Below are 26,072 nucleotides of genomic sequence, written 5' to 3'. Positions count from 1 at the left end.
TCCTGTCTGCTAAATACAGTAAGAAAGCAATGATGATGGTTTATAAACTTAAATATTTACTGAATATATTAATATTCTGCTAATTTTTATAGACTACTACATTTCTAGATAGTAAAAAGTATTTTAAGTATTGATAATATTTTACTTTTATTGTTCATAATTAAAGTGGATTTTTTATTTCTTTCAGCCGAATTTTAAAGATTATCCTGTATATTTGATAAAATTTAAACAATGCCTTTCTAAAGCTATGCACCTTATCAAGACTTACACTGTGAATACATTGCAGAACCTCACAAGCCAGTTAATGAAAAGGGTAAGGTGAATCAGTAAGTGGTAACTCAAGCTATCCTGAAATGTCTGTTGTGACACTGTACAGTTTTCTTCTCTTTTTATTTCCTGGAGGCTGGGTGGTGCCAGCAGTTTTGTTTGAAAACAGGTCAGTCCTTTTCCAGTGCTCATGTAGATTTGCCAGGTTCCAACCGAATCTGTCAGAGAACTGGGGATCCAAAAGATTTTAAAATAGTAGTAACTAAAAAGTCCTGGAAATTGAAGATGGGAAAGTGAGTGATGAGGTAGGTAGACGGTGAAGGCCAGAGGTGGATAAATGACTGTTAGGGGGGCATCAACCAGCAGGCCAGAGAACATGCTTTCCTGAACCAGTCTGTGCACTGAATCAGCTCTACTGCATGCTGCTATCTCTGTTGCTAGATGGGGAGGCTGCACAAGAGAAAGACAGGTACTGTGGGGTCTGTTTTGGAGTTGAGTAGTTAGAGACAGAGAGGTTGCAGGGAGTACTTAAAGTATGGGTGTCACAGGATGAAAACTGTTAAAGCACAAGTCTAGCTTAAGACATGAGTCAGTATTATATTCCAGTAAATATTTTTGGGTGTTCTTGGTCATCTAAATATTTCTGAAAGGTTTGTGTAGCTGCAGAGAATAGCTGTGACAGGTCCCTACCAGTTTTGTCGGTATCTTTTGGTTAAAGTGTTGACAGAGAAGTTAGAGAGTCACAGGGAAGAGTTGGGTGCTTTACTGCCACTCACTCCAGTGTGATTTAGGCATAAAGGTGCGTAGGGAGGTTTTTTGGTTTCATTAAAATGTCAGTAGTCTCATGCTGCAATAGTTTGGCAGAAGAGAAAGGAGAGGAAAATGTCTCTTTCTACCCACTTATTTTTTCTCCAGTTAATTGTTCTGTGCCTCGTGCTCAGTCCTATTACAGGCATGCTTGTGAGGGATAACCAGGGAAATATAAAGATGCTAGAATTGAGAACTGACAGACATAAAGGAAGGAGACTTTAGACAATCTTACTGGAAACTTGCAAAGGATACTCCTGGAAGTACTTGTTAAATGTCGTGAAACATTTTTCATGTTTGGTACAAAAGTAAAGAAAGCAACATAGTATAGTTTGATGCCAGTGGATATTGATGATGAAGCTGAATTCAAGCAGAATTGAACATCTCACATAATAAGCATGTCTACAGAAAGAAGTGATTTGAATGGCTGCTTTGCAGTTTTAAGTCAGGAAGAAGACCTCTCTTAGGATTCAGATGACCTCTTTCCCATCTACGTGGGGATTTTGTGGATGTTTTGCGCATTTCTCTGAAATATCTAATGTCTGCTTTCTGACGTGAAAGCAAACATTAGATCTAGATATGCAGTAGTGGACCAATGGTCTTTAGTTGTGATCAAACGTTGAGATTTCCTACTGCAACACAACAAGAGGTCTTGTCAGGACTGGAAAGGGACTGAGGAGATCTTCATGTTTGTTGTTGTTTCTCACATGTAAGTATTTGGGCATTTGATCTGTATTTGTAGAAAGATGATCAGACTGCTCAAAGGGCTGAAAATAGGTGGGGAAGGCAGGACAAGGGAAGGACATCTGCTTTTCATTCTGTTATCAGTGGGGATAAGAGGAAAAAAGCCTGGTGGCTAAACTGAGTCTCTGCTCTGCTTTATTAGTGCTTTGTCTTAAGTCCAAGGGGTCTGCCTGGTTAAGCTTGGGAGCCCCAGGGGGAACCCTCTCAAAACTTGACATTCCAATTGAAGCTTGAATGCAAGCTGAAACTTATCTTCTCCATACTGGGACTCACTTTTACTGGCATGTAAAGGGGAAGGTTTTTTTCCATTTTAGTACTGCAGATTAAGGAGCCACAATCTGTATCAGATCCAAAGAAAACTGTTGTCTCTAATGAAGAATCATAGAATGGTTAGGGTTGGAAAGGATCCTTAAGATCAGCTGGTTCCAACCCCCTGCCATGCGCAGGGGTACCTCGCACTAAACTGTGTTGACTGAGGCTCTGTCCAGCCTGGCCTTGAATGGCCTAATTATTGAAAACCTTACTTATGCTGCAAAGACTGTTGGTTGAAACTTTTGTTTGGGTTTTTTATTCTTCCATCTGGCTTTATCACAGTTCTGAAACAAGAAAGCTTTTCTAGGTAAAAAATGGCAAAGTGCTGTTCTACTGTCAGTAGAAGCATAAAGAATCAATACCCTGTTTCAGAGCCTATTATTTCAGCTGTTAACTATTAGAAGCCAAATACAGTATTTTCCTTTTTAACCCATTACTCATCTCTTCTTTCAGGATCCTTCAGCTGTGCCAAATTCTGACAATGCCTTCACGCTGTTTTATGTAAAGTTCAGAGCAGCTGCTCCCAAAGTCAGAGTAAGTAGGGTGATAACTAATTGTTGAAAAGGACGCTATGAAAATGGGGGTTGAATTGGTTAGTAGTGTGAATGCAAGGATTGCATACTGTGCAAGTGTGAATGTCCAAAGATTGCATATTGTGTTCATAGGAAAAATACTGAAAACTGTTTTCCAATTAGTAGAAAAATTGTTTACTGATAATACTTTTTTGTTTGTTTATTGAGTAGACACTTATTGAACAAGTAGAGCAAAGATCTGAAAAAATGCCAGAGTGAGTATATCTACACAGTTCATTTTCAATTCTAAGTTTTAAAAATCTTTAATTCTTTTAAGTACTGTTTAGCACATTATTTTTTTCAAAAGGAAGTTTTAAAAATTGAATTTATTACCCTAAAATAGGGTGTTAGTATGAATTTTCTGTTTAATAGAAAATGAGCTTAGGGATGCAGTTACTGTTTTGATTTCTTTTCTAGATATCAACAAGTTCTCAATGAAATCCATCAATGCTACCTTGACCAGAGGGAGCTTTTGCTTGGTCCAAGTATCGCTAGCACTGTTACAGAATTAACCAGTCAGAACAACAGAGATCACTGTGCTCTGGTAGGTAAAGTAGTCGTGTGTTGTGGGGTTTTTGTTATGTTTTAATCCCCTCCTCCCCTAAGTAAAATGTACTTATTTAATAGTTGCTTACATGCAGAATTGTCACTTTTGTTTGTGTTTTTGGATCATTAAAATTTTACTAATATTTTCAATTATTCTGTAAAAACTGCTTCCAGTCTCACAGAGGAGCATAAAATGTGGTTATTAAATTTCATCAGAACCAAAAAGGGACAGAAATTGCACAATGAACTTTTATTTGGTTAGTGACATTTTTTTCGATCCTTTATAGTTGATCTCAATTTTTAATTCTACAAAGCTTCCATTTAACCAGACCTGTAGCAGTAATGATAATGCAATATATAATATAATGATAAAATATACAATAATATCTGTAATAACTCCTGTGCTAGGTGCCAGGAAAACAATTTAATTTTATTTCTGTGAGTACAGGTACGGAGCGGTTGTGCCTTTATGGTCCATGTATGCCAGGATGAGCACCAGCTTTACAATGAGTTCTTCACGAAACCAACACCAAAACTGGAGTAGGTGGTACATGCTGGTTTTGTTTTACTGCATGTTGTGTTTACTGTGTTGTGATATAGCAGACAATGTTATATGACAAATAGGGTTGTATTGATATGGTTTGTTAAGAATTAGCAAGAAAAAAATAATCCCTTATGTGTGAGAATTTCATATTCTTTTGTTGTTTTTTTTTCTTTAATTCAAGCAAAGCTGGTAGTTTACTTGCTCCATAAATAATCTATGTAAATGCTCTGCTGCTGGTCTGACAGGGATAAAGACACACAGTTGCTTTGGAAATAGGTGTAAAAGTTTACAGTGCTACAGCTCTAAGCTGATTTTGTACTGTCTCTATGCCAGTGGTTTGCATAGTCAGTAGCAGGAATGCTTTTCATTTACTCTGGTGTAAAAATAAACTGATGAATTCCAGCTATTTTTCACCAAGGATTTAGAGTTAGTGAGCTGCCCTTATTGTCAAGGAATATTTGCATGTGTCTGTATGCGGGTTGAACAGAAGGCAGGGTACAGGCACTTGACAAGAGCAGTACCTGTATATGGTCTGCTTGGGTCTATAAGAGGGACAGGTTGTTGTCTTCACATGGTGGTGGCATTATTAAAAGTATTACAACTTTTTTTGCAGCAGACGTGTAATACTAGAGCAACTGCGTAGGTTATGCCCCTTCTCCAATTGGTTGTCATGTTTTATAATTATATTTAGTTTTGAAATTAATGCAGGTCATGTTCCCTTTCTAAATATTTATGATCATAAATAAAGTATATTCCTATTAATGTAACTAAAACACTAGTTTTGAGTTTGTATTATCTTAAAATTAAGTGCAGCATGACTTTGAATTAGTATAACCTAGAAAAAAATACTGCCTACTACCTTCCCTGTCCTCTAAAGCTAAAGGAAAGCTGTAAACACATACTAGAAATAAGCCACAGTGGCAGAGTAGTAGCAGTCTTTCTCTTTTCTGAGGAAATGAGGTCTTATGTCGGACATGCTCAGGATTTGAGGTGACTTAACTACATTGTCTTAAGAACCAATTTAGCTATCTCAGTGTAAATCCTGAAATAAACATCCCTAATTTTTAACAGTGAAAAATGCTGTTGAGACAGAAATTTAATCCCTATTGCACTTCACACCAAGAATGAGAATAAGCTTCTGATTAATTTTTGAGTCTTGATGGAAGGTAATTTTACCTCCTTTGTAAGAACTTGCTTCTCTTTTTTCCCTAAATCTAAGTATTTTGCGGAAAATGATTCAAATAGTTTCTACTTTATTAGATTTTTCTTAGCTACATAATAAATAACCTTTTTTTTCTGAAATGCTGTGGTGATCTGAAGTTGTAGTAGCTGGGTATCTATGTGCAGATAAAGGAGTTCACCAAAAATCTAGCCGAGAGTAGAGATCTGAGGTTGAGACTTTAATAAAAAGGCTGTTGAAGCTTGCTTTGTTTCTGCTTATAGCATGGAGAGTTGCTGTTTCATCAAGTTGTTTGTATACCTATAGAATACAAGAGAGACCTTCAGAATGTTTCTTCTGTGAACATTCTCTTGTGAGCATTTTTAGTCCACAGTCTGAAAGGAATTGAAATGTCGTCCTGTTGCCAGACATTCTTTGTGAATTAGGAAAAAAAATTACAGTGCAGTGAACTTGACAACTGTACCACACTGTAAATACTTGCATATTCTTAGTGTTTATATTTCCAAGTCTAAATGGTGAATTACTTGAATTTTCAGCTACTGGCAGCAGCATTATTAGCTAATCTGTGATTAATAAAGGGAGCATTGAGAATGGCAAAAATGTCTAGAATGAATGTTAACCAAAATATGCATCACTTCATACAGGAAAGAGAAAAATAAATCCAAGTAGGATTCCTGGTGTTTCATTTTGCATTGGTATCATAACTTCAGTTATATGGGAAAGCATGTGCTGCAGTGTTGGAGGTTGTTACAGAAAAGGTTACCAGGGTTCTCCCCTTGTGTCCCGCTTCTAGTTCTAATAAACTATTGAATACTTGTAATCAGATGAACCTTTTCTTAAGGGGAAATCTGGGGTATGGTTCAAAGCTCAGCAGGACATATCTTTACACAGAAGCCAGGTAAACCAGTTTGCAGTATATTCCCTTTTTGACAGGTTGAGTTGTTTTTTGTTTTGTCTTGGTTAGTTGGTTGGTTGTTTTATTTGAAAATGAATTAAAAACTGTGCCACCAGTTTAAGCAATTAGTATCCTACATCTCTTAAAAGTCTTTGTAGGATATCAGGGATTCATGTTTTGAACAGCCCTTTCTAAAGTCTTCTGTTATACTGTGTTGCAATTTTTCCCCACTCTTCTTTAAAAATCTTTGCTATAAAATAATTAATGTTTGTGATAAAATTTCATTTTGGTATTGCAGGATCCTGAAAGTGTTTTGCTTTGTTTTATTTTTTTCTTCATAGTGAACTCTTGGAGAAGTTGTGTCTTTCACTTTATGATGTCCTGAGGCCAATGATCATCCATGTCATTCACTTAGAGACGCTTTCTGAACTCTGCGGGATTCTCAAGAATGAAATGCTTGAAGATCATGTACAGAACAATGGTAACTGATAGATGGAACCTGATTTTTTTAACTTTCATTGTAACTGATAAAATTCTTAAATTCCATAGGGGGAAAAAAAAACCAAACTTTTTTTTTTTTTTTTAACACGTCTTAAACATGTCAAAGATTCGGTAAGGTTATTTTAAACAAATTATGTTTTTTCATTTATAATGAAAGGTCTGTATTACTGATGTTATAGAGCCCTATTTTCTCTAGGTTGTACAAATGCAAGCAAGCAACCTTCCAGTGTGTATATGTGCACCAGGGTTGATTTAAATGAACTCTTCATATGAATGAATTGCTTTGCTTGGCCCTGCTAATGCATCATCCATGTGGGGCTTACTTTTACGTGACGATAAAACAAAGGAATGCAAGCTTGATTTTTTCATTCTTCTTGACTTAGTGTTTCCCAAACTAGAAATTGTAATTTCAACAGAGGAGTTATGTAGCTGGTAGAGATTTTGGAGTTTTGGAAGTGTTCAGAGTTCACAGTCTTGTAGAAGTGAGCTGAACATGAGAAAAAAATCTGGTATCTCATTCCCTTAGTGTGATTGGAATTATTTCACAATCTTAACCTTGCATCAAGCAACAAACGGAAATCATTCTTGGCTGCTGGTATATAGCACAGCATAACTCTTTCTCTCTGAAGCTGTGCCAGTGTCATGAAAAATTGCCCATTTTCCTGGAAGCAGAATTGTAACACTCTTTGAAATGTGATAACAATTGGTGACATAATCTTTCGTCTGATCTTAAGAAGTGACTTTCTACTACTTAAACTTAGGTTGATATGATAGTTCTTAAGTTGGACGTGAGCTGCTTTGGATCATCTGTTCTGATAGGTAGATGAGTTGGCTTGTCAGCTCTCAGCAGTCATAGTGCAGGCTTTGGCTATGATAGAACCAAAGCACATTGATTTGGTGTCCAGGCTGAAATGCCACTTGACATTCCCAGGTCTGCAATAACTATAAAGCTTATTTCTAACATGGCATCTGATGTCATCAATGTGAGATCGCGTTTTCACAATCTAATGAAAATTTGGGAAGCTGAAGTGACTGAAGTATGGAGTTCAGTAATTCTAATAGTTTTGTCACAAATCTGTCTGCATGATGCCATTGCAAAAACAGTCTGACTTCCTCTGCAGCAAGGTGGTTTTGTGACTGTTCTATATGTGATGCTTCAAATTCCTGTGTCTATAAGCTTGTTTTGTAATCAAATTAACAAATTTGTGCCTTTTTTTTTTTTTTTTAACCTTTGTCAGCTGAACAACTGGGTGCATTTGCAGCTGGTGTCAAGCAGATGTTAGAAGACGTACAAGAACGCCTTGTCTATAGGACTCACATTTACATTCAGACTGATATCACAGGCTACAAGCCTGCTCCGGGTGATCTGGCATATCCTGACAAGTTGGAAATGATGGAGGTATAGCAGCAGCTTTTTTTATTGTCCTTGATTCACTTACTCTTTGTATGCAGCATATACAGTTGTGCAGTATAGTGCTATGTGTTTGTGGTTTTCTAGTTCTCAGATGTATTATGTATTACTGATGCTATCAAGCCTGCACCTACTGATTGAATTACGACCCTAAACTAGATGTCAGAAAACACTTTGTCAAACTCGGTAAAATTGGCAATAGTTCTCATAGTTAACATTTTTATCTAATTCTGAATCTTCTGCATTTCCTCTCGTAACAGTAAATCTTCATTTAATTTCAGAAGTAGTAGGTATTACCCAGTGTATTATCTAGTTGGGCTGGAGTTGAAGACAGCTTATTGACGGAGTTGAAGCTTTAGACAGGTACAGTTAGCTGCAAGTTTGTTTTCAAAGTTATTGGTCAACTAATGTTTGGTACACGTGTGTATGCTATGCTCAAACAGTATGAGGGGAGACTTCCTTGTACCTTTTGATAATTTAATATGGCAGCAGTGGTTTCCAGTAGCCTTTTTCAAGTTCTTATCAGTATTAGCTATTTTTGTAGTCATTCCAAGCCCTTTGAGTCAATATTCCTGTTGAAAGAAATCAAACTGATTCTTTTTACTAATTCTACTTTAAAAGGTTAGTACTTTATTGATGACAGATTTCAAAATAAAATTACAGAAATAAAAAAGTGATCAATGAAAGACTTTAAATTAGTCTTTGACTGGAGCAAACTGCATTTGATATGCAACTGAAAAGTATTATTGCATAAGAAAGGTTTAGTCATAATAAAGACCTTTCCCAAAGTAACAGTTGTCATTCACTTTATAATGAGGAGCCCCAGCTGTCAAAGGATTGAGATGACCAAGAATGGCAATTCCAGCATGGACTGTGAAGATCCAGATTTATTGCTCTATTCTGCTTTTCATCTGTCTGTCAGAATAGTTGATGGTGCTTAGAAAATTGTACGCCTTATGGCAGCTGACCAGTTGGTAGAGAAGCTGTTATTTGACTTCAGAATCACTACTTGTATAAAACACAGAAGCTTCATAGCTATATGTATACACATATGTGTATTTTGCTGTGTTCCATTCTTGCCTGTAGACAAACACTGAAAGAAACTTCTTAGTACTGAGCACATGTTGCAATACTCTTGTCATAATACATCTCTAAACTTTTTATTATGTTACAGTTTATGCTTTGGTGGGGACATTCATAGCTTTTAAAGAAAAAGCAAAAATAATAATTGAGAAGCCCACCACACAACACGTAGCCAAGTGGGATCTATATGTTGAGAACAACTAGTAGGCTGAAGTTTGACCAGTATTAGCTATTAGCAGTGCAGATTTGTTTGTTTATTTGTTTTCTAAAATGGTGTGAATAGAACTGGATAAAAAAAGTGATTGTGAGAACATTTTAATGTTAGTTATAACTTCTGTGGGCAAGCAGTGCAGCTACTTAGTCTATACAAGACCTTATTTTCTAACTAGGGTCCTCTGGCTGTTCAGTTACGAGGAAGAAGAAGGGGAGTTTTACAGTTCATTCTAAATTGAGAAATTATGTTGCTCTTCATATGTCCTCAAAAAACTCCAGTTTTTGCCTGGTTTGACATTCATTTTTGCTACTTGATTGCTTTTAAACTTTAAAACCTTGCTATTTAGAGAATAAATGAATTATTAAAATGTTAAAAGCACAGGACAGAAATATTTCTTGTGCTGTTCTGCTCAAATATTAATGCACGTATTTGCCCATTCTTGCTGTCTCTCACTCCTTTGAAGCAGACCGAGTAGTGAAAAATGTTGAAGTGTGGAAATGTTGAGTAATGTTAGGGGAAAACTTTTTGTTGAAATCCTGCAGGGAATAAACTAGAGAGTACTTTGGGGCCATCTGCATGTATCATTTATAAGAATAAAGGCATCACAAGAATTACCTGTATGAAATTCAAGTGAATGTTGAATTGGGTTCCCCTATTTAAGTTTCTCTTTCTAGGTGACTTCACAGGTTATTATTTAGAGATCAGTAAAACCAGGCAAAATGGAAAGAACGGTGCTTTAATCAGATCTGTGTCATATTTGTGAATCTTAAATTGATACTGAAACATTTCTGCTACTGTTTTGGAAACATTGTCTATTTCTTTTAATGTCCTTGAAACACTGGGGAGCTGAGTGTAGCTGACTCCTGTTGCAATTCCGTATGCTTTTCTCTATTGCAATCAAAGCAGCATAATGCTGCTTAAATTAAGGAGAAAAAAAAGATGACAGTTTTGTGGTGTATCTTCCTCTGCAGCAAATTGCACAGAGCTTAAAGGAGGAACAGAAGAAGCTGCCATCTGAAGCTTCATTTTCAGATGTCCGGCTAGAAGATCCTGAGTCCTGCAACTTAGTTAAATCTGGTACGAAATAGATCTCATGTTGTCAAATTAATGCATGAAGCTCATGGAGAGCAGGTATTAACTTGAGTCATCAGTGAGAAATCTGCATGTGTCTTAAAGGGTTATTTTCCTAGAGAGGTTTGTGAGAGATTTTGAAAGTAAACTTTGTCTCAGGGTTCTTAATAACTTTTTTCTTTTCGAATGAGAAGAACTTAATCTTGTTCTTTGTGTGGCATTTCTTTGTGCTTCCAGTGCAATCTGTTCTGTGAAGCAACTACTAGTATAGCTGACAGCATCTATTGTACTTTATATAAAACTGAAGTGTGGTATTCTCTATTGCAAAGTAGCCCTACCATCAAGATGTATGCTTAAGGATTCCTCTGTTTGCTAGCTGTACTAAGAAGTGCTAAGAGTGGTTTGGTGTGCCAGACATGTCTCCTAAATGAATGCTTTCAGCATCAAGGAGTGTCTTTGTTGCGTGCCTTTACGTGGGAAGGCAGCTTCTTCCTTTGAATGCATTTCCACTTACTGAAACTAGTCAGTAATTTTAGTGGTTTACAGTAATTCAGAATATAGTCTTTTTAAATATGTGACCTGTGTGCCTATAAATTACAGTGAACTGGACGCAAATTCCAAGAAATGTGACTCTTTAAATGTCAGTCATTTGAGTGCTGCAGCCCTTTAAATTTTTGTCTAAGAGCCATAAAGTATTTATCCCTTTACTTTTGAATTGTTCAGGATGGTCCAGTGTTATTTTTCCCAGCACCACTTTTTTCAGCTCTTTGTCAGTTGTTTCTCATATTCCTTTTGATTACTCAGTATTGTTTTGCTTTTGGCTTGCGAGGCCTGCAAAGGTCTTTCTGGCTGTTTCTAGCTAGACTCCATAAATCATGTTGAGGGTGGAGCTCATCTTGCTTCAAGCCAAGTGTGTGGCATTCACAAGACCTGTAAATCCCACTGGCATTCAGGAGGTGGAAGGAACCTGTATGGTGTAATGTGAAGTTAAGTGTCTGAGATTATTGGGATTATTTACCCTTTGAAGGTGCCTCTCCCATTTAAGTGCCCACGGGAGAAGCTGAAGTGACTAATAAATAGCCTAGGACCCTCAGACTGACAGCTAAGGTCTTACAGGACTTCTAATTAATATGACAATGAATCTGTTGTTGCAAAAAGGTAGAAAGATACTGCTAAATTATTTTAGCCCATTCCTGCACTGGTGACACAAAAACCTCACAAGTGCATATTCTGTCATTAGGTAAAACTTAAAATTTTACCTGTGTGAGTGGTTGCTAATTAGAACCAGAGTTCTGATGCTACTGGCAAAGATGTTTCCCAGGATTTAGGGACAAAGTGAAAGTAATGCAAGACTTTTGTCCATCACGTGTTGTGCAAATCCATTTTGGGCATATGGAACTATTATGAAGGTTACCCTGGAGCATCACTTTCTTACGTTTACAACTCCCTGATGACAGAGTTGATCTTGCCATTATTTTTTTTGTTACTAACATGGTGCTTAAACCATATACTTGCTGCAGCTGTTTAATCCATGTTTAATCCAGGATTATCTCCAGCAGAAAGGAAAGCTTCAAGAAGTAAAATTCATAGGATCATAGAATACCAAGTTGAAAGGGACCTTAAGGTTCATCTGGTACAACCTTTCTAGACAAGGATGACCTAGACTGGTTGTGTCAGCAGCCTGTCCAGACAGATCTTAAATGTCCAGTGTTGGGGAGCCCACCACTTCCCTGGGGAGATTATTCCAGTGGCTGATTGTTCTCACTGTTAAAAGTTTTCCTCTTGTGTCCAATCAAAATCTCCCCAGGAGTAGGTTGTACCCATTATCCCTTGTCTTTTCCATATGACTCCTTGTAAAAAGGGTGTCTCCATCATCTTGGTAGCCACCCTGTAAACAGTGAAACATGGCGATAAGGTGTCTCCTGATCCTCCTTTTCTCTAGGCTGAACAAATCCAGTTCTCTCAGCCTTTCCTCATACAGCAGGCTCCCCACTCCTTTGATCACCTTTGTGGCTTTTCTCTGAACCCTCTTCAGCCTATCTACATGTTTTTTTTGTATCATGAGGTAGTTGGGACTAAAAAATTAATTGATTGGGGTTTTTTTTTATCCTTTTTTTTTCTGAGCAGCTCCTGCATGATCACTAGCCATTTTTTTATCTGTGATGTTTTTTTTTCCTCCAGTAATTTTTTTTATCATTTCAGCTGTTGAACTAAGCTGGGGAGAGTGCTCCCTTGGAGACAGGCCTGTAAAACTAGCTTATTAAAAAAGGTCAAGCTGGGCCATGCCTGAAAGCAAATTCATGTCTTTCACAGCCATGTGCTTTCCACACATGAGAAATCTAGTACTGACTGCAAAGAAGGAAAAAACCGCCAAGCCAAACCTAACCTCTTTGCATGCAGTAAAGTATGTCATATTACTGTGGAGTCAGGGTAAAGTGCAGTTGATACCAAGCCTCTCCTGTGAAGTCAGGCTGAGAGAGTTGGACATGTTCAGCCTGGAGAAGGCTCAGGAGAGACCTTGGAGCAGCTTCAAGTGCCTAAAGGAGGCCTTGAAGAAATCTGGAGAGGGAGTTTTTACAAGGGCATGCAGTGACAGGGCAGAGGGTCATGGCTTTAAACTGAAAAAGGGGAGATTTAGATTAGACATAGGAAAAAATTTTTCGCTGTGAGGGTGATGAGACACTGGCCAAGAGAAGCTGTGACTGCCCCATCCCTGGCAGTGTTCAAGGCTGTGTTGGGTGGGGCTTTGAGCAAACTGGTCTAGTGAAAGGTGCTCCTATGTGTGGCAGGGGGGTTAGAACTCATGATCTTTAAGGTCCCTTCCAACCCAAAGCATTCTATGATTCTATGATATTGCAATTGACTTCAGTTAGGAGAGATGGTCAAGTTTTTCATGTGTGTGTTTTACTTTTAAACAGGTTCATCAGAAACCCTTAATCCCAGGCACCAGACCACGATTTCGCCAGCAGATCTGCATGGAATGTGGTATCCTACTGTCAGAAGGACTCTAGTGTGTCTCTCCAAACTGTACAGATGTATAGACGTATGCAAAAATTTCTTTATTTTTTTATTAAGTGAAGTGTGCAGTACCATGTCTAAATATTTTAGTGTAAATTTGGAATGGGCAGTTACTGGCCTCTGTTATCTCTGAGTCTTTTTGTTGCCATCTTTATGTAAGACAAGTGAACTGACAAATTTAGGTCACCAACACAATTTTGTATTTATAGAATTAGAAAAAAAGGCACTGGTTTTACATCTATTGCTTTTGCTATTACAGAAATACTTCATTGTCTGATGCTGAAGATAATTATCACACCAAAGTTGCGAAGTGACTAGGACAAGAAAAAATAGGAAGTTCTGGGTCAATTATAGAGAATGATTTTATTGCTGAAATTACTGGGTGAATATGTTTCTTGCTATGTGCTTTGCAGGACATCAGAGAGTGACGTTTCTGGTCTAAAAAAATGGTGGCTCTATTACTCACACATCTTGGAATTCTTTTCAAAAATTTTTGTGGCACATCTTTCCGCTTTCCAAAATGTGGGAGACATTTCCAAAGTTTAAGCCAGTAGGAATCTTCTATAATAGAAACAAAAGCAGTGTTTATTTCAGAAGTATTTTGAGATTTGCCCTGTAGAATTTGATTTATGTCTGTCACCTAAAAGCAGAAAAGTCTAAGTCGCTGAGATACATAATGCTAGTGTTTTTACTTTTGTATGTTATGTCTTTATTAGATACATCTAATGCATTTCGAAATATCTTCGATATGTGTTATGTAAAACTGCTACCAAGGTGCTGTTTGCTTAAAAAGCCGGGAAATATTAGTACTTTGTTGTTTAATATATCAATCTCATTAAAGATAAATGAGTATTTGCCCTTGTTTTCAACTAGACCTTTGGAAATGAGGTCATTTTTGCATTGTTTGCCAGGCTCATTTCTAGTAGTGTATCTGCACAGGGATTTGTTTAGTTTTTCTCTGAGATATTCTAGTAGAGCTATTACACCTGACCTGCACCTTGTAGATAGAAGACATGAATGAAGTGGCACTGGCAAGTCTCAGGGCAGTCAGGGCTGTTAGGTACTACGCTGGAGTGCTGGTGGCGGTGAGCTGTGTTCCTACAGCTAGCTCAGCCATGTGATCTAGTTGCAGCTTAATGAGTTACTCCATGTCACTTGGGCCATGACAGCTGTCATGTTTGTTTACTAACCTGGTGCAGGCGTGAAGTAATTTGAGTTTGCTTGAGGTTAAGCTCAGTGGAGTGATCTCATGTCTATTGCATGTGTAAATTGCACACACAGATAGTTACCCTGACACATGAAGTGTCTAGTCAGGTTACCCGGGAAGCATCATTCATGCTGTAAGCTGTGAATGCATGAGGTATCACTGACCATGGCACTATTCATGTGCAAATTCAGAGACAGAGTGAACAGGGCATGCTTGTCTGTACCTGTACCCAGGTTAACTAAATGCTGTAGCAACCTGTTATATATGAATACTCCATCCTTGTCTTATTGCAGTTAGATGTGTTTGTAGCTAACTAATCTAGACTTTTATGTGCTGGTAAGCACATCCTTCATAAACTACAGCTCTTAAATAATGTTTAAGCTTTGCTAATATCTTTTTTTTCTCATTTCCTTTTCCCTGCAGAGGGCAGTGTTTCAGGGATTATCTCAAGAGGCCTTATCTGCCTGCATTCACTCGCTGCTGGGAGCTGCTGATTCTATCAGCAAGAACAAGGTTAGAACCTGTGCTTTGGGTATGATTTCTTTTTCTTCCCCGTCCATGTATATATAAAGCCATGAAGCAGTTGTTCAGGATTCAGTGAAACCATATTGTTCTGCCCCCAGAGACCTGATGGATTTGCCAGCTTTTAGTTATGGTTAATGTATTGTAAAGCAAAGATAATGATTCACATGCTAGCCTGTCTGAAATGGTGGAATACAAATTGTAGCAATTGTATTTACAGGCTGCTCTAACTCATGTGATCGATCAAGTGATACCTAAAGAAAAAAATCTGCTAGAAGTCTCTGCTCCCTGTATGTTTTCATTGCCTGTTACTCTTTTTCTCTTTCTCTCTGCCTCCGTTGTTTGAATTTTCAAAAGTCTTTTGAAGTATTAAATTCACTGGGAAGATTTGTTAAGTGTTGTCCACTCAGAAGTGTCTGTTATTAAAACATTTGGTCCAGTGTGTTGCTCAGAATTCAGTGCAGTTTCATCAAGTCATTGTAACTTTTAAGTGTTGCCTTAATAGCTGGACTAAACCTTTTTTCTGTTTGTCACATTTCCTTTAATACAAATACTGTAGTAATTTGCTCATTCCTAAATTCCTAACAGCCAGGAAGTGAATTTAATGGGAAAAAAAGGAAGTCATAGTATAAACCAAAGTTGGTGGATTTGTATTAGTGTAAATACTTAATGATGAAAAAGGTTTCAGTTGCTTTTAGAAATGAAGAGCTGATTTGAAGTGTTTCTTTTGAGTGTCCTTTAAAAAGTGTTAAACATATCTTTAAAAAGAAATTCAAACCATGTTTGCTTCTAGCTTGAGCAAAAAACTATTTCATATGTAATTGATTCAGAGTTCTACAGTAATTATCTATTTCAGCACTGTATATCAGCTCAGCAGACCTAAAGTATTGCAGAGAATGAAAGTCATCCTGCAGTGAACCCTAGATAGGTTGTACCAGGACTAAGATCTGTACCACTTGGTTCTTGCTGCATGTTCATTTAGCATTGTCTGGTAAAATTATGCATTTAAGACTAAAAAACCCACAAACTTAAGAAACCCTTCCAGCACTTACATTTAGTAAACAGTTCTAGTTGTTCAAACTGCAGATTTAAATCTAATTTCTTCTTTACTGTCTTATATACCATTATATCAAAGGAAGTTCTCTTCCAGCTTGCGAAAGCAAGTTTGAATTTTTGAGTCCTCTCATTTACCTCAATGAGCCATGAACTTCAAAGGTTAAAAGCAGCATGCAGTATAAAGCACATAGCTGAAATAACAAGCAGTGCAAAACTCGTTGTCTCAGTGGTGTGAACTTGGCCTTGTTTTATTCTTTGTATCTTTGCTGTACTGTTTAGAAATTAACTAAGCTTTGTGTTTAATGGCATGGGAAAAATGCCTTGTAAGACCTTTGCACAAGAGCACAGTTAATCAAGGTTATTATAGAAACTGTTTGGCTTTTTTTTTTTTTAATCATCATAATGATTAAAAAAAATTTAGAGCCTCCTGTTTTTTGACTATAAATTATATGAATTACTTGAAATAATTCCTGGCTTTTATGAAGAATAAGTTTGTAGCTTTCAAATAATAGATACCTGTATTTAATGTGGACATTTAGTAATGTGTAATCTCTGTAATCTGATTCTTCTAAGAAATGTAAATAAAGTCTGCTTCTGTAGAGCAATGTGTTGGGAACAGACACAAGTGGGATTTGTTGATCCCAGAGTGTAGTAATGGCACTACAGGCTAATGGAAAAAGCTTGTTAGTAAGATTATTAGTATTAATTTTGTTATAGGAATTAACTGATAAAAGTGAAGGCATTGAAATTATGCTCTTCACTTAATTGTTCTTGTAATGAATGTTTTTTCTCTTGTGCTGTAGACCCAGGTTGACGGACAGCTTTTCTTAATAAAACATCTTTTGATTCTTCGTGAACAAATTGCTCCTTTCCACACTGATTTCACCATTAAGGAAATTTCCCTGGACCTTAAGAAAACTAGAGGTACTAAACAGCTGCTGGCTACAAAATGGGATGGAATTGTCCTCCCTGAATGTGCCAGCAAAAGTTCTGGGTTTATTTTATGTTCATTTGCAATGATCTGTACGCTTGTTCTAATCTCTTGCTTTGTTCTTAGCTTCTCTGAAAAAAATAGAACCATTCCCCTGTTGATGGTTATTCAAGATATGTCTAACAAATTCTTTATTCGTGTATGAAATGTGTTTTGCTTTTTGCTGCTGACCTAACTTATTTATCCAGTCTTTTTTAAGAAGACCTAAGTAATGTACTGTTGCACAAAGATGTCTTTCCTCTTTTCTGACACTTCGAAGGAATATCTTTAATTATCATTCTTTAGACCTTACTCTGAGTTTTTGTTTTGGAAAAGGTTTTCTTATGGTGCAAGTTCAATAAACAGTATTGTTGGATAGTTTTATGTAGCAACCATGTCTGTTGTACAAAGGGAAAGTAAAGTAGTGCCCATGGCCATGATTTTTAAATTGTGCTATGGTTTCTTTGTAAAATGCAGGAAAACCCTCTCAAATACAAAAGTGAACTGCCATGCACTTGTCAAGCTTGTAAGGATATTGGGAAGAATAACTGAAAGCATGCCAAGTTTCTCTTCTATTCCAAAAGAGAAAGCTGAAGAAATAACTTTTCTTTCCTGCCATCTAATATGCTGCTGTTTTAACTCTGAAGCAAACAATTCTTGCACTAACCATTTCACATGTTGCATTTGAACATCAATGAAACCTCCTACCTGTTGAGTAGTTTCTAGTTGACTGGAGGTTAAAGGGTAAATACGTCCTTTTGGTGTCTTGCCCTGGCTGACACACAAGTTTGTTCTCCATTTTCATTTATTTGAATAAATTTTTGTGCCAGCCAGTGTTTTGCAGATGGTAGTGGTAAGTAATGGAAAACCACTTTATTTTGGGGATGGCGGTGATGTTGAAAAGAATTCTTAATGGAGTGTAGCACAGGCTAGTAGGGCTTTTATATTTCGGTTGAATTGTATAAATCAAGTAACATGACTAATAGGAGTTTTACTGTGTCCTAGCCAAGCTTTCTGCACATAGATTTAACTTGGGATTTGTAGACAAAGGGACACTGCTTAATGTAAAACCAGTGTAATGCTAAGGTTCATGTAAGTGAAGTGTACAGTGGAGAGAAGTGACTTTTAGACTGACTAGCTCATATGCTTCTAATCAGAATTTAAGCTCTTTGTGGAATCAGTGAAGTTTCTGGGAAATAATTTAGAACAAAATGAATCTTTATCTGCAATTTCCTTTAACTGCATAGGAGTGCAGATTCTTAGTTCAGTGCAAAACCTACATGCCTACATGTCTGGTATTCCTTCTTTGTTTAGTACCTTTGGCAGCATTTCTTTAACTCATCTTATTTCCCTCACAATTGTTTTATATAGCAAGAAGTGTGCAAAATTGCTTTTGAAATGAATAAAAAAAAAAGGTAGATGAATGTGTAGGATAATAAATGAGTGTCATTAAGCAATAATCCATACTGCAACTGAATTGATAATTTTACTTGTTTCCAATTTGATCAGATTTTGAGTTGACAACATCCTGTTAACACTATAGGAATAATGTCAGATTCTTGTGCTAATTGCAGACATTGTTACTTTTCCTTCTTGGGACTTCTGTAGAGACCACAAAGCATGAGTGTATATCAACCTTGGTGTTTTCTTGTTTAGTCCTAACTAAAATAACTAGGCACAAAGGAAAAGCATGTCAGTTCTAAGTTACTTCATGCAACCATATTTTGTTGTCCCAGGCAACCTGGGCCAAATTCTGCATATCGTTCATAAATGCTTAACTACACAGCTTATGTAAAAGTAGATATAAAGGGAATAGAGCTCACACGGTTTGCATGCTGATAACAGTATAGCTAGTATCAGTCATTTGTTAGGTTCGTGTAATGTATTTATCTGGTTTGACTGTGCAGCTGTTAGATTGAGGTTTACCATTAGGGGCAATGAAAAACTAGTGGATCAAGCTTTGTGTGCTTCTGTGTGTGTGCACTTGTGCATCCACACCTAGCTATAGTGCAGTCATCAGTGTGATAGTCCTAATCATGCTAGGCCATTTTTTATGTATAAATGAGTGATTAAAGTTTTTAATTCCTGGAAGTGAGTCCCACTGACTTACAGTGTGAGTGACTTTCTGATTCACAGATGCAGCGTTTAAAATCCTGAACCCTAAGGCAGTGTCAAGATTTTTTAGGCTGAACAGCAACAACGCCTTGATACAGTTCTTACTGGAGGTAATATGGAGTCTTACTGCATTAAGAAAAACGGAGTCATTTAAGCGGGTGGTGATCTTTGGCAAATAAAAAGGAGAGAATTGTTGTCTTCTGTTCAAGGGTACCCCAGAAATCAGAGAACACTATATTGACTCTAAGAAAGATGTAGATCGTCATCTGAAATCAGCTTGTGAGCAGTTTATTCAGCAGCAAACCAAGCAGTTTATAGAACAGCTGGAGGAGTTCATGACAAAGGTACAAACATGTTGTATGTTCATTAACCTAACTGAAATACTGGTAGGACAAGGGAATTGGTATTAAATTGGGTATAGGAGAAGCTGCTAGTTTTGATTAGCTGTAGATGCTGGCATTTCCTGTTATAAGGTCATGTTTCCTTTTAAGTTCCAACAGTAATTTTCTGGGCACCTTTGAGATTAATGGATTAAAGGAACATGACATAGTTTGTTTTTGAAAGCATCCCTTATGCTCTTTGGTAAAGAAGCTTTAACGTTTCATTGAGTTGAAACAGTTGGCGGCAGCGTTTCTGTTTGCAGAAAAACTCCTACCTTGACTGAATTTATAAGCCTTCGAAAAACAAAAATCTTGGGTGATGTGGGTTTTTGAGGGAGGCCTTAAGAGTGTGGCTGTGAAGTATATTTAAATGTTCTATTCTCAATATATTTTACACCAGTGTGGTGCTTGCTGAGCAGGACTTTCCTCCCCAAGTCCCGTTTGCAGCAGAAGCTATTGATAAAAGTTGGTCAGAAAGACTAGGCACCCTAGGGGATAGGAACAAAAAGATGCCTCATTACAATACACTTCTTTCTAGAACCTGCTCTAGAGCCCAGGATTTCTAGGCATCTTGAGAAAACCATGCAGCAGGATCTATTCTGGAAAATGGAAAGTGTGATGTGGATCCATATGTACTGCAAATAAGTGGCATGACATCTCAGAAACTGGGGCTACAGCATTGCATGGACATCACAAATATCTCAGTGCTGGTTTTTGAGAATTTAGAAGATTACAGCACTAAAGTTACTGATGTTTGTCATGCTGGGGTGCAGGGTCAATGGCATGTCTAAAATAATAGATGGGTAACTGGTGAGATTGACAGATTGTTCAAATGATTCAATGATTCGTTGGGAATATGGGGCATTTGACTGACCTGCTTAAGTATAAATCTCATTTGAGGTTTTGTATCCTTAGATGCCTAAGCATCTTAGTAAATTTAATCCTTTCTTGCATTTCACTTTCAAGAAGCGATTGTGGTTGTAATTTTGGGTTGCATTTCTGTCAAGCTGCTTCCCGTGTATTGTTAAGTCAGGGCGTAGAAGAGAGAGAACAGGGAATACTTCAGTAGAGACTTGTGCAATTTTTACTTGATCACTTTGTTGTGGATTGAACTGTAAGAAACTAATTTTGTTGATTGTACTTGTTTTAGGTAGCTGCTTTAAAAACAACAGCTACTCAAGGAGGTCCCAGGTACAGCCTTTCACAGCAGCCTTGGGCGCAACCAGGTATTTTCTTTGTTCTCATTTACTTCTTTGAAACTTCTCCTGAAAACTTCTCATCAAACAGAGAAAAACACCCTTTTCCATTCACCATTTCTGGTAGAGCAATATAAGCTGCATTGTATGGGGCCCGAGTATTTCAGAATGTCATGAGTCTGTGTGCCCTACTTCTAAACCACAGGAATCTGAAAAGTTGGCCAGATTAATTTGGACTGTGAGACTGTGATTGATTTGATTTGGAAAAATTCTAAGTACCTGAGAGCTGTCTTTTTTTCTTGAAAACCCTGGCTTCTATTTTTACCTGTGTGCTACTTTAAATGTCTTAAGATATCTCTAAATCAAAACCTGACAAACTTCAGAATATGGATTTAATTGGTGCACTAGAGGAATGACTTGACTATTTCTCAAGCTGTGATTGTTCTTGCATGGAAACAGCATTTCCGCAACTGCATATGGAATACGCTTAAGGAATTATTTGATTACATTATGATAAAGCTTTTTTCTTTTGTAGGAAAAAAAAAAAGATTCTGCATTGAAGCTTTTATTGTCTGTACATTTGGTACCTACTTCCTTTTTAGTTTTTCTGTCACTGAAAAAATGGAGTCCAGCTTTGTTTCCGTTTCTTAAGAATTCAAATGTGATTGCTTTGTAGGAACACTTGGAGTAGTTCAGATGTTACCGGGTTGTTTTGCTCTTCACATTACAAAGTTGTGCTTCTGGGTGATGCTGAGAAATCTGCTTATTCCAGTTCATACATTGGAACCTTCTGTTGCCTTATGTTCTTAAAATGCAAAGCTTTCCATGTTCATTCATAATTCAGTGCTGCTTCATGGGTCAGGCACTCTCAAGGACTAACTTGAGCTTCTACTTAACATCTCCTGCTTTTGCAGGAGTATTTTTAATGTTTATTTGGAGATAATTATGTGTGTAGAGGCATATCTAAGCAGCTTCTGCTGTTTCTTGGAGTCATTTGCCTGGGAAGCAGGAGTAGTCAGAAGATTAGATACAGTAGAAACTGAGGAAAAACTCCACCATAACATGCTTTGATACTTTAAAGCTACAAAATGTGTTTTTCGCTTGCCCTTTAAACAAAGATCTTGTAAAATCATTAAAATACCCAGCAATAAAGAAAGAAGGTCTTGTCTGAGAGAAGATTCCTGTCTGGTTGATTAAAAATCCAGATGGCTGTGCAGCCTTACTTCTTACAGATGTGGCCTGTGGTCAGTAGGGAGAATTTGTGTTATGCTGTTCTCTTTGCTAGCACTGTTTATTTCCCAGGCAAGTTTTCTAGGGGGGAGCCTACGCAGAACTTTTTTGGTTTTGGAGGGCTGTGGCTTGAGGAACCTCAGGAGGACGTGATAGCTTGAAAAAACAGGTTGGATGCATTTTCTTCAGGGAAAGAGAGGCTGATGTGTTCAGTAGGTCCCAAAAGAAAAGCCCTGTTTGGCATGTTGTGGTTGTATGATGGCTGGATGCTGCACAACCCAGTCACCCCACCTTTCTCTTTCACTCAGACCTGTGGTTATGATCAGCCCCATTGAAGTTGAGGTGATACTCTGGAGTGTAGCTTTCAAATTGCAGAATGTCATTTTAGCCTATTAAGCATGTTTTCTTTTGCTTTCAGCAAAGATCAACGATGTAGTCTCTTCCACTTACAAGACAATAAAAACAAAGCTGCCATCAACATTACGAAGCATGTCATTATACTTGTCCAATAAAGATACAGAATTGATTTTGTTTAAGCCGGTTAAAGTGAGTATTGCTAGATGTACCTCAGCATGATTTCCTGTAGGTGATGGGCCCTCATTTAGTTAAAGACTTTGAACACATTTTGTGGGATCATTCACCTTGTATTTCTGTGTATGTGTGGTTATATATCTATATATATACCATATCTATATAAATGCATGTATGCATATAAGTATATATATATGCAGGCACACATATCTGTAGAATTATTCTAGGCTACCAGTCCAGCCAGTGATAAATAGCATGCACCTGTAGTAGTGAACAACTGTTACAATCACTGTGGTGTCCCTGATCTGAGAAGCCTGTTGAAAAGACACATGAGAAAAAACCAATTTTTTTAATTATATGTTTACCTTAAAAAAACCCAAACAAAACAAAGTTTATCCTCCTCTCCACTGTACACAGCGTGCATAACTCATGTTACAGGCGACTAACTAGTTCTTTTCATTCTGTGCATCTTCCATGTGGTACCATAAGAACTACTATAAAGAAAATTAACTCTGTCCCAGCCAAAACCAGTATAGCTTGGTCAGTTACGCATAGGTGGAAGCACTGGAGGCGGAGAGAATGATGCTGATTCATTACTGTAAACCCATTGAAAGAACAAAGCTTGAATTTTAAGTTGCCAGGTTAAGTTGTAGGGCTCAGGTTTTCCAGCTTAGCATGTCGTAGCTGAAGTTTTTATCTTGCAGCCAGCATGAATTCATTGTAGCTGTTTTGGGGCTTGCTTTAGAAGAAAAGCTCTTAAAGCTTGATCACTTCACCCTACCTGATCCACTTCAGTAGCTATTCCATGTACACTGTGCTTATTCTGGTTCATGTTTGAGATGTGTGTTGTGTTTTTTAATATTGAGTTTTTTCTTCTTTCCTTGAAAAGAGTAACATTCAGCAAATGTTCCAGAAACTCCATGCTTTGTTAAGGGAAGAATTCAGTAATGAAGATCTCCAGATCATAGCTTGTCCTTCAATGGAACAGGTATATATTGAAACTCACTGTTTCATCAGTTGCTCTTTCATGTGGCTGGCTCTGACTTTTTTAAACATTCATTTTATCATTTTTAGTATTTTCCGTGTTCAGAATCTTTATTGTTCTGCTTAATCCTGGATGATTAAACGCAGGGCTTTATCTTAACTCTAGGCTTTCAACTAAAAGGAGGTTTTGTTTGGGCTATTTTAATGAATATCCAGTTGAGGTTTTAAACTGAAGGTGGTGATTGATGTTGCTGGGGATTGAGTTGTACAACGAGTCTTGCCATTTCTGGGCATTGTCTTTTCGGAGAGATAGGAAAGCTAGTGAATAGGCTTTAAAACAGCCTGTGGGTGTGAAGGCAGCCTGGCTTTTGACAAATACAAAAAGCAGCAACTTTTACATTTGGGAAGCATGAGGAAGAATTATAAGGGTTTATTTGAAGTAAATTGCATTGGGAAAATGTGCAGATGTTTATGGAAATGTAACCCTACATGATAAGCTCTTTAGTCTCGGAGATGATTTGGGTTAAGAAATCTCTGTAGTAGGATGCTCTGACAAAAGCCAGGTAGGTTTTAAAAAATCTTGCTTCGACCTTAGTGGTCCAGGGAATGTGAATAGAATTGTGATTATCCCAGGATGCCAGTATTTAAACAGAAATTCTAGTTTATGGATTAGACTACATTGCCAGTGTGCATGTTTTTTGGAATTGCTTGACAAGGCATGAAGTCATCTTAGAAACTTTGACACATTAGGTTGTGACTACTGAAATAACCAGTCAGTGTGGTCAACAATTGTGTTTTAAAAAGCCTCTGAGCAGGTATTTGGCAGTTTGGGCCAGTTGTTTTGTAGCTGTCTTCTCGTGATACGTCCAAGACCCTATGTGCTTCCTAGGAATCCTGTTTAAAGGTTAAAACATAAGACATCAATTCTGAAACTTAGCTGCTGTGTCTAATACATGCTTTCCTTTTGTCTTTCAGGTGAACTTACTCTTATCGATGTCCAAGTAGCCCAGCAGTGAGGCTGCTTGAAAAAAGCTTTAGCTGAATGCCAGCCAGTGAAGGAGATGCAAAGACATTTGCTTGAAGTAAACGAAGGATCCCACTGTGCACTTAGTCTGCATCAGCACTACCAGGCTGCTTAACCTTGTTTTAGGGGGAAAAAAAACAACAAAACAAAACAGTTTTATTGATTTGATAAAGGTTTTCCAGTTCACTGGCTTTAGACATTGGGGAGAGAAAACAAAACCAAACGCCCTTTGCTGATCACTCTTATGAAAGCTGAGTTACTGCCGTATCCAGGTGTTTTCAAAGTAGAAATCCCATTTTTTTAAAAATGTAAAAGCCTTTCCTTTTTTTTCTTTAATAATCTGACATATGCAGTGAAAAGTTGCACTTTCAAAGACACTGGAAATAAAGTGAAGAGAGTCAAGTGGGAGCAGTAATAGCTATTTGCAATGCTTGGATATAAGCACATTGGTATGACAATTTGACTTAAGCAAGCATGCTCTGATTTTCTTTAACTCCCATGAAAATCCTGGTAATCCACCACATGCTTGAACATAATTCACAGGTTCTTAGTTGGGAAAACTTTTATTTCCCACATGTGAAGCATTTCTTGAAATGCTGGATGTGCTCTTTTTCTTACACTGATTGGGAGCTGTGAGGTCTGACCTGAAGTTTCATGCTCTAACCTTCATCATGGAAGGAATCTTAGATCCTTGGGATTTACAGTGAAAAGCTGTGCAATGTACCTTCTGTTAGTTCTGAGGGAGCTGCATGTTTTCAGATGCTTTACAGCAAAGCTTAACATGGAGGTTCTCAGGTTAGAGTTGTGTTGTGGGCTTTTTCCTCACCCAAGATCAAGTGGTGGTGTCACATAGTTTAAAGTGGGAACTGAAACTGGAACTTCCACAGCCTTTGTGTGCTGGAGGAAGTGTTAATAAGAGGGTTTGGGGATGACAGAAATTGAATGTGCAAGCCTGTCAAATCAGCATTGTGAACAGAGGGTTAAGGACTTGGTAATTGGGAAACAATGCACGCTTTTCAGTGTGCATCAGTTGGTTATTACTGAACACATGGCCATTAATGGAGTGAAACACTTCAAGCAGCTTTTGGGTGTCTTGGTGTGTAAGTCTTCATTGTGCTGCACTGCAAAAGAAAAATGTGGTGACTTAAATGGCAGACTTTTAACTTATTTATAAAACCTGTTCTGTACTTTTAAATATGTTGAAATTTCCATGCACATTGGTGGTGGTTTGATTTAGGGATGTTCCTGTTATAAATCGCATTGCTGGACACTAATGTAGGATTTAAACCTACCATGAGATGTGTTGCGGCAGTGGCGCTGTGAGGTACATAAATGGTACTGATAGAACCTTACATGACTCCATAAAAATTACTAAAGGAACTAACAAGGAAGATAACTTGTCCTTTCTTTTTTACTTGTAGAAATACAGGCTGTAAAATAATGTCCAGTGCATTGTAATATATGTATATTTGGTTTTTATAAAGTTTTACAGAAGGACTGCATGGTCACTGTACAGAGTTATGACTGACTTAATACACACATTGTACAGGTAGGACATGAAGGGTAACTCATTGCAGTAGTCACTCTTGTGCTTGGGGTCTTTTTTAGAATACCCAGACAGCTCTAGGACAGCTGGTTGAAAGATTAGAAGAGCAATCAGTTTATACAGCCTGTTTGCTAAATGAACATTTG

At 37.5% G+C, this 26,072-nt stretch overlaps 1 protein-coding gene across 1 annotated transcript in view; it reads left to right on the top strand.

The window, feature by feature from the left end:
• The window catches only part of COG3 (component of oligomeric golgi complex 3), a 31,186-nt gene extending 6,758 nt beyond the window's left edge, over positions 1–24,428 (top strand). The window contains exons 7-23 of the mRNA XM_061369903.1: positions 188–313; positions 2,584–2,664; positions 2,874–2,917; positions 3,120–3,246; positions 3,697–3,788; positions 6,209–6,348; positions 7,607–7,767; positions 10,048–10,153; positions 13,066–13,190; positions 14,796–14,885; positions 16,754–16,874; positions 19,057–19,145; positions 19,245–19,379; positions 20,566–20,641; positions 22,260–22,387; positions 23,262–23,360; positions 24,332–24,428. Coding sequence (XP_061225887.1) covers positions 188–313; positions 2,584–2,664; positions 2,874–2,917; positions 3,120–3,246; positions 3,697–3,788; positions 6,209–6,348; positions 7,607–7,767; positions 10,048–10,153; positions 13,066–13,190; positions 14,796–14,885; positions 16,754–16,874; positions 19,057–19,145; positions 19,245–19,379; positions 20,566–20,641; positions 22,260–22,387; positions 23,262–23,360; positions 24,332–24,361 — 1,770 coding nt within the window. The 3' untranslated portion in view covers positions 24,362–24,428. The remainder of the gene's footprint in view (positions 1–187; positions 314–2,583; positions 2,665–2,873; positions 2,918–3,119; positions 3,247–3,696; positions 3,789–6,208; positions 6,349–7,606; positions 7,768–10,047; positions 10,154–13,065; positions 13,191–14,795; positions 14,886–16,753; positions 16,875–19,056; positions 19,146–19,244; positions 19,380–20,565; positions 20,642–22,259; positions 22,388–23,261; positions 23,361–24,331) is intronic.
• The last annotated feature ends 1,644 nt before the right edge of the window (positions 24,429–26,072 follow it).

The sequence above is a fragment of the Neopsephotus bourkii genome, unplaced genomic scaffold, assembly GCF_033783945.1.
Source record: "Neopsephotus bourkii isolate Nb327-2 ecotype Australia unplaced genomic scaffold, CSIRO-AGI_Nbou_v1 NB_1520, whole genome shotgun sequence".
NCBI classification, from domain to species: domain Eukaryota; kingdom Metazoa; phylum Chordata; class Aves; order Psittaciformes; family Psittacidae; genus Neopsephotus; species Neopsephotus bourkii.
The sequence above is the reverse complement of the archived record's forward strand: the minus strand, read 5'-3'. Positions and strand labels throughout refer to the sequence as shown.